The 19826-nt window shown below is 36.2% G+C and overlaps 1 protein-coding gene across 5 annotated transcripts in view; it reads right to left on the bottom strand.

Annotated features, from left to right (window-relative positions):
• Positions 1-204: 204 nt before the first annotated feature.
• Positions 205-19826, bottom strand: part of LOC109045490 (protein c-ets-1-B) — a 49684-nt gene continuing 30062 nt past the window's right edge. For 4 of the 5 annotated variants that reach the window (XM_042743438.1, XM_042743440.1, XM_042743442.1 and 1 more), the window contains 7 exons: positions 14832-14951; positions 13897-14097; positions 12583-12660; positions 11128-11373; positions 9153-9413; positions 3801-3919; positions 205-2754 (listed from right to left, as the gene is read on the bottom strand). In XM_042743438.1, the coding sequence (XP_042599372.1) occupies positions 2539-2754; positions 3801-3919; positions 9153-9413; positions 11128-11373; positions 12583-12660; positions 13897-14097; positions 14832-14951 (1241 nt within the window). In that variant the 3' untranslated portion in view covers positions 205-2538. The remainder of the gene's footprint in view (positions 2755-3800; positions 3920-9152; positions 9414-11127; positions 11374-12582; positions 12661-13896; positions 14098-14831; positions 14952-19826) is intronic. The other variant, XM_042743439.1, reaches the window with a different exon arrangement.

Below are 19826 nucleotides of genomic sequence, written 5' to 3'. Positions count from 1 at the left end.
AGAAACGAGCTGCTCATTTAACCAAGACTCATAATAAACAAAACCACAAATCTGCCGCAAAGCCTGCAGCGCTGCAAGGTGATAACTGCATGTGTTTGCAGCTTCATACCTGTGTTTGTGCAAGCGTTGGGTTGCTATGGGTGTGTCTTCCTTCGTGCTACTTTGGCCAAAGGTTCATTTTGAAATAACAAAGACGCACATGAATCATTTTCTCCACATATATTTTAATAACATAACAATTTAAAGTACAATAAGAAATAGAAGCTACTGTTTATAAAACTCTCCAGCGGAACATAATGATGGGCCAGCATCAGCCTTATCTATACAGAACTGTAGAAGCAGACAGGTCTTTAAATTCCTTAAATTTGACATTTTTCTTTCTTTTTTTTTTGTATTTCATATAAAAGAAAATTCGCTACATTTTGTCCTGCGCTACCTTATTTTTATTTATTTATTTTTATTTTTTTTCCCACGAAAGCACCAGCTGTCTGCATCTCATATTTCAAAGTTTATAAAATATAAATTATTGAAAAATATCAAAATGCTTGTGAACTAAATACATTAAAATTCTAATTTTGAACAGAAAAATACAGAAATATAAAACATACAAAATAAGGCAAAATTGTGGGGAAATAAAAACAACACTCGTCGATATGAATATGCATTTATGTATCCGTCAAAAGTGTTCATTTTCACACAAAATGCATCACTTTTGCAACTTTTACAATCAGGACAAAGACTGCATTATGATTTGGACCTTGTCAAATAAAGAGTCATGTAACATGCCGCTGGCTTTCGGTTGTGGCTTTAACAAACTCACGCTTTCCTCTCGTTATTCCAGAGAGACTAACTCTATAAGCTGCTTGTTCAGGTGATGTAGCACTTTTTTTGCTTGTTGTTCATGGAAGGACGGTTGCGACTGAAACCAGCTCATCTCTGAATTAAAGACTTCTATTCGGAGCTCTCACGAATGTGTTCCCAGTTTATTGTTTAATCTAGCCATTTAATGAAATGTTATCTGTAAAAATAGACAATTCCAAAGCTACACCAATCAGGATGGGTAGCATTCTGCCACTGTAAACAATACGGTTTGTTTTCTTAGAAGAACGCTCTTTACTTTGGCTTTTCCCACAAGGTCTTGTGTGCGAGACCCTTCCCACACAGAGAAACGCTGGGCTGAAGAAAACACAAAGCCACTCAGTCTTTAAAGGAACTGAAAATACTGGTAACACTCTTCATGTGCAGTTTCTCCGGGACACTGTAATATAACCGCTGAGCCATTGTGAAACTTACTCCCATGTTGGATCTCGTGACGTATGTTAGCCATCTTTAAAGCTGCCTAAAGTATCAGCATGATCTCCTATCTTAACCTTATATCAGCCACTAACAGTAACACTTTCACAAACCATCTGGACAATCGAACGCAGCCCAACAGATCCTTGGTTTCTGCTGCGATATCCATCTCACGTACTTTGCCAATCCCGATGCATGCTTTCAGCATGGCTAACTGGAGCCACGTCGTCCCAAGGTCAAAAGGCCTCGCTTTATGGCTGCCAGCAAACCGTTTGAGTGACATTTCAGTTTTCACCAGCCCACACATTTCAGTCAACCTTGGGAAATCACAGCAAGTGCTATATTAAGGCAAAACTTTATGAAAAACCGTTCACGTACAAACAAACCGAGGCAAGAAACGTCTGATGTCTTTTGTCTTAATACAAGTGATAAAACGACACCTCGTTCTTACCACAAGCGTGTCACCGTTGAGAAGCCAACGGCCGCTTTCATTTGCGTCTCTCACTCACACTCTCAGTTTGACTGAGGTACGTCTCTTTCAACTGAAAAGGGCGAGACTCTGGTATCTATTTTGATCTGGTGATCAAAAACAGCGTTTATGGACACTGTGGTAAGAGCAAACCGTAACCAACCGTGACCTTAAAAGAAGCGGAGAGACTATCTAAGCACGGTTTGACTTCAATAGACCTTCATATGAAAACCTACAAAAAAAATGGCGCAATCTCTGTCCGGACAGCATCGCAATACGACAAATTAATACTGACACATATAGATCTTTAAGAAACAATATTAAAAAAAATAAAACACTTTTTGTTCTTTTGGTCCGGCTGAGAACTCTTCCTCGTGGTTGGGTATGCAAGGAGACAGAAACAGTAAGTAACTCAATCGTAAATATTTCTGCGATATTCCTCTTGTCTCTAATTTTGGCAACGTGTTTAATAACAGGAGCGTTCAGTCCAAGAAATGTCCATCTTATTGTCCTCTGTTCCTTCCCGGTGTTTATGCTACTGGGTCTACCTGGACTTAGAGTTTTCCCTTCCCGCAGAGCTATAAACAATACAGACGCGCAAAGTCTACGGATTCTAAACTTTGGTGAATGTTTTGACGCTGTCCCGTGTGAGCTCAAAACAAGACTGGACCACGACTAAGTGTTAAGATGGAATGTGATTGGACCCAAAAATGGACGCCCTGTTTTCTTTCCAGGGACTTTTTCAGCCTTTTTTTATTATTTCCAAAGTCCGAAGTTTACTCATCCGCGTCGGGCTTCACGTCTAACATGGTGTGCAGCTCTTCGGGAGTGTATCCCAGCAGGCTTTTCAAGTCACACACAAAGCGGTAGACGTAGCGCTTGCCGGACGTCTTGTGGATGATGTTTTTGTCGTAGTAGTAGCGCAAACCACGACTCAGCTTCTCGTAGTTCATCTTGGGCTTGTTTTTCCTCTTGCCCCATCTGCGTGCCACCTACAGGTCAGAGAGACACAGGTCAGGAGCATGAACACACACTGTTCATACGATCATTTGCATCTTGCAGTGGTGGTACCAATGTATAGCCACTGTAACACATGCTACTAGAGAAAGAGCGATCGAACTGATAAATAGCACCGTGTGGTTGGTGTGTGAAGAACAGCAACCAGCTACACACACATTATTTAAAATCTGCATTAAATGCATATATTTTAGTGATATATTTTTATATTTCTATTTATATTTTTTAATAAATATTGATAATATGAGCTTAAAAAAAAAAAAAAAAAAAAAAAAAACCTTTATTGTCTGTTATTGCCATGGTATTAATTGTAAAAAATAAATATTAAGTGTAAATGTAAAAATACATATTGTTCAATCTGTTATACCACATGATTTCCAAATTGTACCATGATATTTTAGTATGTCAATGTTTTTTAAATATATATTAAGCTATTACTATAGTGCCAGTGTTATTACAGTATCACTGAAATATTATAGTTTTTATTAATATTTTAAATGTAATTTTTTTATATATATATTTAAAAAAAAATTCATTTTATACATTTTTTTTATTATTATTATTATTTTTTTTATTATACTTTGAGTTACATTAGCGCATAAAGTAATCTGAGTTTTCTCTTCTAAATGAGAAATGTTGGCTCAGTTTATTTAATAATTATTTAATAATTAATAATTATATTTAATCATTTATATAAATAAAAAGTTTATGTATTCATGTTTATGATTTTATTTCAGTCAATGTTCATTTTAAGCAACTATTTGTAATGGTTTAATTAATTAATTTCTCTCATATATATATATATATATATATATATATATATATATATATATATATATATATATATATATATATATATATATATATATATATATATATAATAGAGTGTGTGTGTGTGTGTGTGTGTGTGTGTGTTTATTTATTTTTATAAAAAAAAAAAAATAGAGTACTTTTTCCCCCCTTTTTTGGAGTCTTACCCTCCCCACTACACCGGCAGTATGTTTACTGTATAAGCGCTCACCTCATCAGGGTCGGAAAGCTTGAACTCCCAGCCGTCTCCAGTCCAGCTGATGAAGGACTGGCAGGATTTGTCTGTCAAGAGCTCCAACAGAAACTGCCAGAGTTGAATGGGTCCGCTGCCTGAACAGAGACACAACAACACCACTTAATACAGTAACAAAATCTCAGTACCACATACATGAATCACACATCAAAGAAGCATGTTATTACCATTCTCGATTTTTCAGTTCTAGATTTCCTACTGTATTAGTGCATTAAGTACGTATTTGTATCCCGGTCCAAACTGAGTTTCGCATGCCATTAGTTTTATGTCACTCTGCATGAAAACAGAGATGGCTGAGACACAATGGAGTATTGACTGGCTACTGCTCAGACTGCATGTCCTACTTGAGCTTTGGACTCTTTATGTGAATTCCAAAGCACTGACATCATTTGGATTTTGCCCCAAGGCTAAATATCTGGTGGATAAATGTGTTTGATCACGAAGGCCATGATGTATATGTCTGCATGTCGCCCGGGTGTATCTGAAAGCACACATGTGTGTGATGTCGACATGTGTGTGAAAGACTGTGTGGGTGTGAGAGAGTGAAGCCCTTGGCGGACATCTGCAAACCAAGAGGCTTTTCTCACAGGCTCCAACATCGCATTCGCCCCTAACCGTGCCAGGGTCAACTTTAAAGACTTTAGCCTCTCTGCACAATGACATATTTAAGGAGACATTTGAAATATTAAAACATCTTAATGCATTTGATAGTGAGAAGTGATATAAGGACTAGCGTGAAGGGTTTATGTGGTCGTGTTGACCTATAGCGCGAGATCTATCCTGCAAGGGCTTCACAGCGTGTAGGCAGCAGCAGAGCAGCTTGTGCACCCGTTTAGATAAGCTTTGCTTTTTATTCATCTTGTGGTTTGTGTGCATTAAAATGAACCGTCATTTCATATCACACCTTCTGCAAAACAAGAGTGAAAAGAAGAGAGACTCTCAATTCCCTGCAGAAGTCCTGCTACTGTAGGGATGCAGAATATATAGGTACCATATTGATTATCAATTGGCAATACTGAAAAAAATAAAAAATAAAAAATCATTTGTCAGTGGGCTATCAATATTGGATAATTAATTGTGCATGCTCATTTCCCCTATTTTTATATTTAGATCATTTCAAAGCAAAATCAATATAAATCAAAAAAAAAAAAAAAAAAAAAAAAAAAAAAATCACAAGATTTATTTTCATTCTGTATAATTTAATGTCTTGATGCCTAAATTCAAAATTGTATTATCAATTTATTTAAACAAATTAGTATGTAGAAATTTAATCCTATTATTGTACTGTTTATCAGCAATAAAATAAAATATACAATGTATTTTAAATATGTATTTAAGTATTTATTTATTTATTTAAATGGTAGCATATAATTTTAATCACTTTCATTTTTTGGGTCATCAGGAAAAAACAAATAAATAAATTGAATGAGTAATAAAATAAAATAAAATAAAATAAAATAAAATAAAATAAAATAAAATAATAAAATAATAATAAAATAAAATAAAATAAAATAAAATAAAATAAAATAAAATAAAATAAAATAAAATAAAATAAAATAAAGTAAAATATAAAAATCTGGCAGAATTTTAATATTGGTGCAACACTAATTAATTGCTATGCTTTCAGGGCTTATTTTAGATTAGCGCATTATTCTGAAGACAGAAGATACATTATGTCACATAATGTAAAGTAATAATGTGACATAATTACGTTAAGCATAGACTGTATGCTACATTTATTCAGTTACCTAATCTGTATCATTCCTTTGGTGCACTGGGCGGGAAAGCAACACACATGCGAAATACATGGCGATAACAGCAGGCACAATTCATTCTTAGTGAATTCCCCACTGCGTGTTACATCCAGCTAAAAATATCCTTGCCGATAATGCAATAAAACACTAATGCATTTCTGAAACAGATTATCTCATCAACAGTTCAACAGTTCATTCTAACTCTCTCCCTCTGTCTGTCTGCCTCTCTCTGTCTCCATCTAAACATATGAATTACTAAAATCACTCATCTGGATCAATGTAGTAATCTGTTTATGTAGGTAAATGCATTAAAACACATTCCATAAGCTCGGCTACTGTAACACACCCTCATCAGACCCAAAGAGGCCGGGAATGGAAAGCAATCGGTCTGTCCTCTACACGCCTGAACCAAACCCTCAGACTGACAGACAAATCCACCGCGGACTTTCAGCAAAGCTTTAAAAGTACATTAAGGCCACTTTGCTTGAAGTGAGTGCATGATTACAGCAAGCAAAGGTGAGGATTTCTGAAAACTTGGATTGCTAACACTGAGCTTGAAATGATAGATCACCCTAAAATAAATAGTTTTGTGTGAATTAGAATACTCACTCTTTCTGTTGCTCCATGAAACACAAAAGAAGATTTTTAGCAAAATGCTCACGCTTGACTTTTCCACATAATGAAAGTAAATGGTGACCAATATCCAAAGTACATAAAAGTAAAGGTAACGTTTTACAATAAGGTCCCATTTATTTACATTAGTTAACATGAACTTACAATGAAAAATACTTTATTAATCTTAGTTCATGAAAATTTGACATATAATACATTGTTAAAATCAAAAGTTGTTATTAAATAGACCTGAACTAGCAATGGACAGTTGTATTTGTATTAAACAAAAGTTAACAAAGATTAATAAATGGTAGAAATATTGCCCATTGTTAGTTAATACAGTAATATTGTAAAGTGCTAACAAAGTAGTAGTCAGTAATGCCAAATGTAATTGGTTCTTGAGTGTTTTCAAATCAGACAAAGTTATCATACGGTTTCAGAAGAATTGGACTGCCACACATTGTCATATGAACTATTTTATGCCACTTTTGTGTTGCTTTTTTGACATTTGTTTTGGTGCTTGACCACCCAGTCCCCAATCACTTACACTATATGAAAAACAACAAATACAGCATGAACATTCTTCTAAACGTCCCTTTGTGGTCTACGAGTAAATGACGACAGAGTTTTATTTTTCTAGGTGAACTGTCCCTTTAATGTGTGCGTGCGTCTTTATAAGAAGCCGCCCTGTAAAGTAAAAAATCAGCCTTCGCTGAAGAAAGTGTTGCGGTACTGTGGTTGTGCTGCTCTCCTCACAGATCTGATGGATTTGTACGTGCGTATGTGATTAATGATGACAAACACGAAACCTCAGAGCTCTGCGAGCAAATAGATCTTTTTTGTCACTTGCTGGCTTTATCTACCTCATCTCTGAACTCTGAAGGCTGTTGTGTTGACGCTGCGGTGACACTCATAAAAACAGGTAGTTCTGTCCATTATAGAAATATGTTTTGCAGTATTCCTCATGCATGTGCACATATACAAAAACAAACGCATTTTACCATCTCTTACGGGAAATATGACTATTACGTCTCGATTTTTGGGCTCGGGTCTAGTATGGAGAATTCAGGTACAGGTACAGGCAAAACGGTGCGTTACATGTTCAAAGAAACCTTAGCTTCCCAAAATAGAAATACACATAGTGAGTTCGGCCGGTGTGTGTGTGTTCTTTTTTTAACGGTAGGGAAGTGTTTTTCAGGTAGGTTCGAGATGTATGGAACAAGGTTTAAAAAGCCCCTCGAAGATGGGCCGATAAAGGAGCTCTCATCTTAAGTGCACAGGGCTGCTATCACTTTGTGCTGCACCCTCTGTTGCCAAGACGACCTGGAAATGGGTTGAGATGTGGGCCTCAGATAAGGAGTACGAGATGAAAACAGCAGAGAAAGAAACGGAGAGCTGGTGGCAGGGAGGGAAGGAACGTGTGTTTTGATGTGTAGAGGCCGGGGTGTGGCATGTTTGCTGGTACACGAGCCGCTCACAAAAACACTGCCATGACTCTCTTACAGTCATGTAACAAATGTGGCTCTGCGGTTACCAAGTGCACCAATGCATTCAAAACTGGTGCACGACTCGTCTTCACCGATCCGGCAGCAACATGAGACGAGACGTCTCCATTAGAGACTCATGCAAAAACGTGTGATTCCAAATTATTACTTTTTTGTCATACATATTTCATTTGTCACTGTATGTTTATGATTCGGCACATGATATCATATATATTGAAAAACATCATATGATATATGAAGTAACATCATATGCTTTTTGATATATTCCATATATCATATATAATTTATGATATAAGGAATAACATATCATCTGCTTTTTGATATGATATGGTATGCAATAAGATATATACTTATATGACTTATGATATATTGAATAACATTCTTTGATATGATATGGTATAGAGTATTTAAAATATGATATGGGATAAATCATCGTGTGCTATTTGATATAATATATATGAAGTAACATCATATGCATTTGATATATGGAATATATTATATGGTATTGCAACATGATATATATATATATATATATATATAAATATAATTTGTGATATAAGGAACATGTTTTTTTATATGATATGGTATGCAATTTGATATATAATTTAACTTATGCTACACGGAATAACGTTTTTGATATGATATGGTATTAGCTATACAATATGGCATGCATTATTTAAAATATGATACATAGAATGACGTGGTTTTTAATATGATATGGTATACAGTATATGATGGTGTATACAATATTATATATAATGTAATCTATTATATCATAAATGGAATAACACATAATATGATATGGTACGTGATATAAAATATAATAATATATGATTTATGATATCATATATGGAATAACATGACATGCCTTTTTGATGCTTTATGCATGATATGGTATTTAATATGACATATAATATTATTCATTATACGTGCAATAATATCAAATGGTTGTTGATATGATATATACAGTATATGATATGGTGTGTTATATAATATTCAGTATCATACGATTTCTGATATATAGATTACAGCTTTTTTATATGATATAGTATATAATATCATAAATAATATAAGATCTGGTATTTGATATCATATTTACGTGGTATTTCATGGTACTTTAAAGAATACCATGGTAATAATATGGTATGGTCATACTTTAAAGGATACCATGTCAGCACATGGTACATGTTCAAAAAACATTGTATTACCATACAACATAATACCACTGTACCATGCTCAACATCTTTTTTAATAGTATAAAAGTACTAACTTCTGTAAAGTTTTTGTTGCTGGTCTTGTGTATGATTGTCAAACTAGGCTATGACTCGAGGCACTGGCTTTCGGTCTTGTGCTTATTTGAATTCTGACTCATTTGGGTTAATTGCACGAGTAGGTTGTGGACATGAGCGGTGAATGATTGAATCCGGGGTAATGCTGACCTGTGTAGCCAGCGAGCGCAGCCGCCGGGATGACCGGTTTGTCCTTGCTGAGGTCCGAGCGCTCTCGTACGTAGTCTTTGAAGGTACCCTTTTGTTTGTGTCCGTGCAGTGCAGTGGGATAGTCCTCCGAGTCGAAGCTGTCGTAGGAGGGAACTCTCTGTAGGCTGTTGAATGACGACTGACTACTCCAGGACTGCGTCAGTCTGTCGCAGCTCTCGAAACTGTCAATGCTCTCAAACGAATCTTGACCTCCCAGCTTACCTGCGACAGAGATTTCACTGTTATTAAACATCATTCACAGTCAATGTTCATTCCACATATTCAAACAGACAGTGTTTTGATCTGATGCATGTTTTATGGAAAAGAGGAGCATGCACATTCTTCTAAATATCTCCAAAATAAGTAAATAAAAGCGTATAACAGTAGTATGTATGTAGTTCCATTATAGCTAACTTAAACTAAACCAAAATTAAAAATGCTAAATGAAATAAAATAAATGTAAGTTGATGTAAAAAAAACAATTAAACCTGATATATATATATATATATATATATATATATATATATATATATATATATATATATATATATATATATATATATATATATATATATATATATAATCTATATAGAGACACACACATAACAAAATAAAAATGTAAAATATAATAATTAGTGCTGTCAAATGATTAATTGCATCCAAAATAACAGTTTTTGTTTACATAGTACATGTGTGTGTTGTGTATATTTATTATGTATATAATTATATTATGTATTGTTTGACAGCACTAATAATAATATAAACACTGAAATGTTCCTAAATATGAATGTACAAATGTACAACATAGCATAAACTTTGTGGAATTTAGGATCAAATCAGATTGTATGTGTCTTTTATAAATGAGGCTTGGCCTTAATTTCTACCCATGAACCCAGTGTCTTTGGTTACAGAAGGTGTAAAGTTTGGCAGCTACACCAGCTAGAGAAGTTCACAAGCAGTCTAGACCCAACCACGTGGAAAGATCCAGAACTGGTCCACACCACACTGTGTTTCTCTTACACAATTTCCATGTGGAAATATTTGGGTTTTCTCTAATTGGAAGAAAATCAAAACAAATTGCTTTTCTATTTTTGGCCAAGTTGGAGATAAAAGGCCGGTCTCGATTGAATGTCAATTACAGAATGAAAGATAATACAGAGCTGGGACTGATCCTGAAATCCTCAATTGAAAAATTGAAGCCACATGCGAGTTTGGTGGCACCACAAATACTTTCCCACACAGGAAAAACACAGCTGGGATTTAGTCCACAGTGCGTACCTAGGGGGCGAAAACCCAAATCTCTGTGTTGTTCAAAAATATACAAGCGACTTTAACAAATCTCAACGTTCAATCCAAATCGCGATCATTTGTTCAGCTGCACAATGGTTAGACAGGAGGGGTTTATTCAACGAGTGGGAGCGAAACCAGACATACGCGAGGTAAAGTTACTTCATGAGAAACCGGAACGCTCTTTTCACGCTTTACTCTCGCTCCTTACGAGAACCTTAGGTTCACAAAAACACCTCGTACCCCAGTAACGTAACCTCACACGGTCGCCTTGACACAAAAGACGGCTACCAGCGCTCTGTGGCTTCAAACATCTCTCACTTTGAAGCAAACAGCTTTGTTTTTCTCTCCTTTTTCTCGAGATGGTGTAAGATAGAACCACAAATAAACCCAACGGTCTACTTCATTCCCTGGCAATGAGTGCATAACTGCAGAAATGCGAGATGAGAGCGGTGTTTCGGAGACAACACTGCTGATCACTGTGGGGGCGATGGGGATCAATGTAAGCCCCGATGGGAGATCATAAACATGCATCTAAGATGAGAGGAATTAGCTTTCACCTCCCGAACGTTTATGCTGTATTAATCTAGACCTCACATGAACGCGGTTTCATTTGCATTGAAACACATGACCTTTGGCCCATACTCACCTCTGCTAATGCGACCCACACACATGTTGTCAGGTGACACAACTTCCTGTTTGACTGAAAAATAGTCTCCCTGCAGTGGATTTAGAGGCGTGTCTCGCAGTATCACGTTTGGATACTCGCTCTCGTATTTGAGCGACAGCAGGTCTTCTGAGCTGATCGGGTGGAGGGTCTGGTAGGACTCTGTGATGAAGCTCGGCTCGGAGTATTCTGACGGAGGGACACACTGAGGATGTTCAATGCCATAGTCTGGAGGAAAGAATGACAAAGAAAAGACAAATTTTAATTAAAAAAAAAAAAAAAGTATTTGCATAGACCTTTTCCATAAAATGACATAGTGACCAAAGACTATCGGCACCAGGGCTATTATTATTATTATTATTATTATTATTATTAACTAACTAAAAATAAAAACAAATTCATGAAATGTAATTAGATAAAGATTATCTGAAATAAAAAAAAATAAATAAAAAAATCAGCTAGATGCCAAAACATTTTTTTTTGAAGAACTAAATAACTAAAACTAAAACTTAATAAAATCTATAAAGACAAAAATAAAAAATACAAAAAATGTATCTAAAATTAAAAAACAAAAACAGAAAAATAAAATAACAAAAATCAATATATATAATTCAGAATATCAACAAAAACTATAATAGTATATCAGTGATACTGAAAAATTGTTGTCTGCACTACAAAATGATGTGATTATGTTTGGTCATTAGTAATTAGTTAAGGCTTTAATTAATTAATCTGCACTAATCTACACTACAGTCACCATGTTTGATATGAGATCTGCAGTGGAGGTAAAGATTCTCAGTCAATAATGACTTCAATTTAGTAATGCGTGATGTATCGGTTACAATATCGGTATACAATATCGGTTAAAATTAGAGATTATGTAATGTATCGGTCAATATTTGATTTTTAATTGAGTTTATTTCATGATTAACATTTGGAGTACTTCTGCAATCATCTATTTCTTACTTTAAATTCATATTGTTACTAATAATTAACAAATATAAAATATTTATACATTTCCAATACTGTATATTATAATGTTGTGATGCAACATTCACTAAATTGACTGATTTTAGACAATTTAGACAAATAATTAACATCAGCAACATGATTGATAATAACAAGAAAATAATAATCAGTTTTAATGTCACTGCATCCCTATTACATTTCAAAGTCATGTACAGTATCACTTTGTATGAATTCAGACTTTCAAGATGCTTTTCTAGTACTTAGCTTTACAGCAACAACTCTTTCTGTATTACTATAGTAAGAATTGAATGACATAAGTGTAAGTTAATACAGACATTTGATGAATTAACTTTTCCTTTAAGGCAGGTGTTAAGTGAAAAAGGATTTCCTTAACTGTCTTCACTTACAGACAGCATCTAGTAGAGTCATGACTAAAGTGCTGAACGTGTAGTGATGACCGATACTCACTGAAGTAGTATTCGGAGGGGTAGCGGGATTCCTGGAAACTGGAGGTCAGACCGTTGACAGGGAAATGCTTCGGGTCTTGTGTGAAGAAAACAACACACATCACTGAACCCATGCACACTTTCAGAGCTGAGCTTGCTGGGTAACAGATTAGATTGTGCGAGGTAGTGCAACAGAAACTGCTTTGATATGTCTGAGTGGAATTTACTTTACAGGCTTTCAAAATGTGAAACCTCATACATGCTTCCAGGATTTGACATGAAAAATCACAGCACACATTATAAAATCTAGATGATAAAATCTGCTAAAGATGATTTACTGCACTGTATCTTACGCGCTTGTAAAAGTCACTTTATAAATACCATTACAGCTCGAAATTCGAATGGGATGATCTGTATTTAGAGTTTTGGATATACTCACACCTGTGACTACAATACATCTACAATACATACAATACATCAATTCTATATTAATGTGTGAGGTTTCTAAGTTGAAGTATTTATCGCAAAGCAGCTGCTCATTCGGACATACAATAATAAATTCATAGCGCATTTTATGATTTTCTATTTGTAATCAGATTTTAATAAACGATGTTACAAAAAAAGTTTCAAAAGTGTTTTTTTTTTTTTTTTTTTTTTTAGATGAATGAACTATAGTGGGCATAACTAAATAAATACAATTAAAATAAATGAATTAAAATATATTAATACTACAATGATTCATATAATTAATAAAAAAAATATGTATACATTAAAATAATTGAATAAATATGAATATAATATTAATTAAAATTTATATTACTCATAAAAATAAATTAAAAACAATTTACTGAAGACAGGGTTAAAACCATTAACTATATATATATATATATATATATATATATATATATATATATATATATATATATATATATATATATATATATATATATATATAATATATATATATATAAATGAAGTAAAATAAATATGAACTGAAATATACATATATATATATATAAATAAATGTAAATATATATACATATATATATATATATATATATATATATATATATATATATATATATAATTTTAGCTAGTTGTCAACGCACCATTTCTCATTTCTAGCTATTTTTAGTGCTTAAATAGCTAAAACTAAAACTTAAAAATACAGATATATTCAAAAAAAAAATCATAATAAAAATTACAAAAACACAACAAAATCACAAAATTCTCTAAAATTAAAATGAAAACAGAAAAATGATAACAGTATCTCAATGATAGTACAATAAGAGTGGTTGATGATTGGTGTCTTTCATGAGGCTGTGAGGATGTCTACCTTTCTGCAGCATCTCTAAATGCTCCCAGAGGATGTCACCCACAAAGTCTGGTGCCAGATCCAGGAATCTCTCTTTGCCCAGCGCGCAGAGATTGGCCCCGTCCATGGTGAACTTATGGAAGTCCACATTCTTCAGACTGAACTCGTTTACTGTCCAGGTCAACCATTCTCTAACGTGGGCCTCTGTCCACTCACGGGGGTCTAGAGAACAGAAAGAGACAGATGCAATTATTTTATTACATATATTGTACAGATTGCATCATATTAAAGAAAGAAACAGTATGTTTCTGTTTCATGATCGACTACAAAAATGTTTAAGCAAGTATGCCCATTAACTATCAAGACACTAATATTGTTTGCTTGTAGTGCTGGTGCATGCAATATTTTAGTCACAGGTCCAGTGGCTTGTGTGAAATTATCAGCTGATTTCGCTATAAATTTGATACCATGATGAGAGGAACTGAAACAGCTGTAATTTTAGCCTACAGACCCACACACCAACTCTCTCTCTCTCTCTCTCTCTCTCTCTCTCTCTCTCTCTCTCTCTCTCTCTCACTCTCTCACTCTCTCTCACTCTCTCACTCTCTCACTCTGTGTGTGTGTCTCTCTACTGTGCATGCCCTCCACAACTGCTATTTCCAGACAGACACAGACTTCTGCCTCTCCAGACACAGCAAGTAAAGCCATCCTGCGGTCTGACATAGTTTGGGAAGCATAATTCATAACCTCTGCCGCTTCAGAGTGCCATGTGCCTATCTAGCAAGATCTCTTTTTAGGCCATCTGATTGTGGTCATTTCAAAAACAGCCTAGTGCTACAGAATACTGAGCCAGGAACTTTCCCTTAAAGAGAGAGAGAGAAAGAGAGCTACAGGAATTACTCTAGAGAGTTGTTAGAGAGTGTTTTTATTTAGATGGAAGTGCTGTAGAGTTGGACCTTTTGGGATGGAGAGCCGCTGTTGCTCCCTGGTGAAGCCGCTGAATGTGGCCAAAAGAGCCTGTGACATCATTTCTTTACTTCCTGGAGTTAATAAGGGAACATCCGCACACTCCAGATCTGTTGGACCAAACACAGGCAAATATGTCATCACATAATCTGAGATTAACTGCAGATATACTATATTTCACAAAAACTATATGACAGGCAAAAACAACTCAATTAAGGGCAAACAAACAAAAAGTACAAATAAGTAAAATAATTAAAAAATAAAAAAAAAAATCATTTATTATTATTTTAATTGTTTTTACTTACAGTAAAATTAAGTCAAGCTAAATCAAATCAAAGACAACACTGCATTACTTCACAAAATATATATTTTATGAATCAAATAAAAATAACATTAAGTAAAATACTTCAAATTAAATGAGAAAATATAAATAACTCAAGCCAATTTAATACAGATATTACATTTCACAAAATGCAATTCATTTTACAAATAAAAAAAAAACATAAAATTAAAAAAAAAAAAAAATTAATACATTCCAAGTCAAAATCCAACAACAACAAATAAATATATACTACATTCACAAAAATTACATGAAATCCCAGATTTCAGAGTTTCATTTCCACAAAACTACTCTCCTGAGCAAAAGTAAGTCAATCAGTGTGAAATACTACATCATCATATACAGCGAGAAAACCAGCAGCGTCAGCATCACACACTTAAACCTAGTTATCCTACAGGCCTACACACATCAACCACCTCCAACCTGACCTCCTAGACTGCTGCTCAGAGCCAAGGACAGTGTGCAAACACATCGAGTGTGTGTCACAGGTCAGATTCTACACCGATGACCCCCTTCCGCCCAGCAAGCTGTCCCATTTCCGTCTCCAGCCACAGACAGATGGGCCTCTGTTGGCAGGGGTCAATAGTTAGGGGTCAGAGGTCGTGGCGGAGGGGTGATGATGTCACAGCAGGCTGCGGGGCGTCAAACAGACAGCGCAGTGTTGGAAAGATCGCCCTCTCTGCTCGTGGGCACCCAGCAGGACACAGAGAGGGCTTTGATGAGTTAAACAATGCCCGGTGACTTCCACTGATCCAATTAGGACTGTCGGGGTGGCAGTTCCAGAGAAAAGAGGGGCTAGGAAAAAAACAAACCCTGAGGGTTTGAAGAATGTCACAAAGCCGAGTGAAGAATTCGCTGAAGGGACAGTAATGCGATCAAAAACACAAGGTGAGGGGTGATTATTCTATTACTAGAGGCCATCAAAAAACACCCGCCTGTGACTCAGGCACAATGAATTTGTCCGGGAGCTAAATGTGAAGTCCAGACTGTGGAAAGCCAACACTTTGTGTCTTTTTTTTCACCGTCTGTGACTGCTTTTCTACTGACACCCAGATGTTCTGGCATCTCTGCGCGGTTTTGAAACTGCCAGCCCTGGGTGCCGTATGGGTTTGCACTCACTGTTGTCGATCCACATCACGACATAACCCAGCCAGGAATGCACAACAGCTGTCCCTCCTAACCTCCTTCTCCCGATCTGCAACCCCGCTTGACACAAACAGGGAAGGACTTGCGGTGATGCATTATGCGGAGCGTCTAAATGGAGAAGAACAATGCAGTGCTCTCATGTGATTCGATTAGAGCGAGATGCTGCAGTCTCCATTTACAGTGTTTAATTGCGCATTAGAGAGGCTATTCTACCAGCTGGACGTCAGCGGCTTCATTCAATGCCCATTTTCACATTAGGTGATACAAGGCCAGAACTGGCAAGAAAGACTCCGGAAGACCCTGGTAAAGTGCAAATGTTCCTTTTTTCTTCATAAAGAAAGCATGTTTGTTTGAACAAAATATAACACACAAATTGCAGTGAGGGTTTTGCATTAGTGACAAAAGCAAAGTGCTTTCTGAACAAGAAAAATAGCAGCCTGGTGATTTGAAATGGTTTCATATTTAGATAAAATTAAAAGCCAAATAACAGCTCAATCTGTGCATTCAGGGTTCAGAGCTGCTATGAAAATCAAATCAGGAAAAACATACACTGAGTTTATCTTTCTGTTAATGTGTAAAGCATCTGTATGGTTCTCTTGCATTATGTTGCATGCTCACTTGGAGAAAACCATATATCTGCAAGGACACCTAAAGCGAAAGGATAGTGAGCCGTTTTCACAGAAAAACTTTTATTCAACAGATCTAATCTGCAAGCTGTTACTGCCGAAAGAGCTGGAAGATATATTGTGTGAACGCAAACGTTAAAATTATCATTGGCCAATCACAGTCATCAAATAGTATAACAAACTTAATCAAACACGCTCTGCATACTCTAATATTCCACTGGAAATCCAATTCATTTAAGAGAATCGGTCCATTCTCATGGTTCTTGTAAATAAACGATTCACCGATTCATTTTAACCTCTGTGTCTTCTCTGTTGAAGACAAATATTTAGTTTAATGTTCATCACAATATTTTTAAAGTTTTTATGTGTAATGCATTATCAAGGGTTATTAAAGGGTATAATGCATTACAATTATTCATAATGTGTGTATAATGTGTGTTATACATTAGATCTTGTCGTAAATAATTATAACTACATTTTAAATGCATAGCGTAACAATGAATTGATACGTGTTATAATATATTAACTGTGGTTACAATTATTCATACGACTGCACAATGCATCATAAGGTTCATTACATGACATTATTGATGAATTAAAACTACTTTTATAATGCATTATACAAAAAGGCTTTAAGTATTAAATTTAAGAGTTACACTCTCATAATGTTTCCATAAATACCTGAAATATAGAAACTTTTTGGCAACAAAAACTTTTTTTTTTTTTTTAAAGTGTAGCTTCAAATCAGCTTCACACAGTTGATCACATAGGCTAGACGTTCCAACATTATGATCTTCTGTGATGCAAATGAATCATTAGCTAGGCATGTGGAGTTCAATGAATGAAATGAACATTGTATTAATTCTCATAGAGAGTATCTATACATCGCTAATAGCCGTAGATATGAATCCTCTATAATTCTGGCTACTGAACCACATTAGGCCCAAAAGATCTTGGGTCTCAGCCATACAGTCCCACACGCAAAACCTTCATATCGGATGGAAACAGTGCAGGTGTGTATGAGTGCAAGTCGGCCTGTCTGAGCTCTCTGCATTAGTCAGGGGGCTGTGAAATTGTGATTATGGACATGAGGCCCTGGTGGTCTCATGGAGTCGGGTGTGGTGGGGAGGGGTCGGATGATTCACTTATCTGTAATGTGAGAGCATCCAAGGCAACATGAATGGAGTCCCCGAAGGGATTACATCACTGCTGGCATGACCACAGGTCTCCACCCATCCAGTCCATTCAGTGTTTTCCATAGTATGTTCAGTGATTTAATGACATGCACACATCTATCCAGGGCCAATCTACAGCCTTAAAGATCACACACTGATGATAGTGTTAATGGTCCGTTCTAAGATTAGACACACTTCAAAGAACTGTGTTTCTGCATTTATGTGTGTGAGGGGTCTGTCTTAAATGCGTGAGAGACAGCGAGTGGGTGGGTAATAAAAGCCAAATAGCTCATTTGAGTCCCTCAATAGTCTGGATGGTATTTGAGCTTCTGAATGCTTTTTTTGTTTGGTGTATTTGTGTCTGTATGTCAAATTAACATATCTTACCCCACATGCATTTCCCTTTTTCACTTTCTTTCTGTTTCAATTCGGAGTTGCATATGCCATCAAATTCCAGTCTGAAAATTAAGTCATTTGAGAATGTGGAGCTAAGTACAAAGGACAACAAAAGAATCCTCAAACCAGCAAAAAAAAGTTGTGGGTCGCAGCAGGGTGGCCAATAAAACACCTTCAGTTCTTTATCTCTTGCTCTATCTTTCTCAGAGCATGTGACAGCGAGACTGTTAAACCTGGTCCGCATGAAGGAGGGCCATTCACGCAGCAGGTTCGCACTGAGCAAGGCACGGTCAAGGGTGGGGGATCCAGTGAGAGAAGTGCTTGTTCTGCCCACTGTTTAGATTTCCATCTGAAAGCATGCAGGCCGGGCCGGGCCGAGACAGGAATAGCAGCAGCCCACGATCGAGCTCCCAAAGGCAGCGCAGAGTCCGTCCACCCTGCCCGGGTCACGCGTCGGGGGCTTTCCTGCTCTGGAACACTGTGGCTATTCTTAGAGACCCAGCCAGTGGGTGCCCTGGGTTCACTAGATGGTCTGGCACACATCGCCATCAGTGTGTCACACTAAGCATTCAAATCACAATTACTGACAGGAACGACTTTAAAATTAGGCATTCTTTGGCAAGTTCTTGCTCATACAGTTGTGCAGTTAATTGTTCAGTCTGGTAGGGTTGAAATGGCATCACTATTGTACCTAGATCTGAAGTGTTTGTTGTGGGCATGAGCGCAGACAAAAAAGCAATTGATCAGGCCTAGGTTGTGGTAGTACAGAGAGATGTATAGTGATGCTACTATGCATACTGCAAAGTAAAGCAGAGGCGGTTTGCAGCATGCAAATTGTGAGAGCGTAACTGCATTGCAGGAGTGAACACCTCTAAAAGACCACGAGTGCACTTGGATCAGAAAAATCATACTGTTTAGGTTTCTGAACAAACAAATGCTGATCTTGACAAACAGTTTACTCTTTCAGCAACATTCTTCCTAGAAACCTCCAATAACCTCCTGTTAGTGTACCTGAAATTGCAGCACTTTAATAGGGGGGGGAAAAAAGACATCTTTCCAGCACTGGATATAAATACGTCCAAAAGCATTTCTGATCAAAGCGAATTCATACATGAGTAGTCAGTCATGCCTGAGCTACGTTTATGAGCAAGCAGCTTTCAGTATCAGGGAAATGAAGGAAGGAAAGTTCTGCATGCAATTAGCAAGCTAATGGCTAATGGTTTCTGCTATTGTGGAACCAGCCGATGGCCAACAGATGCATTCTCGGTCAATGAATTCCCCACAGACCGCATTGTTTTTATG

The sequence above is a fragment of the Cyprinus carpio genome, chromosome B18, assembly GCF_018340385.1.
Source record: "Cyprinus carpio isolate SPL01 chromosome B18, ASM1834038v1, whole genome shotgun sequence".
NCBI lineage: Eukaryota > Metazoa > Chordata > Actinopteri > Cypriniformes > Cyprinidae > Cyprinus > Cyprinus carpio.
The sequence above is the reverse complement of the archived record's forward strand: the minus strand, read 5'-3'. Positions and strand labels throughout refer to the sequence as shown.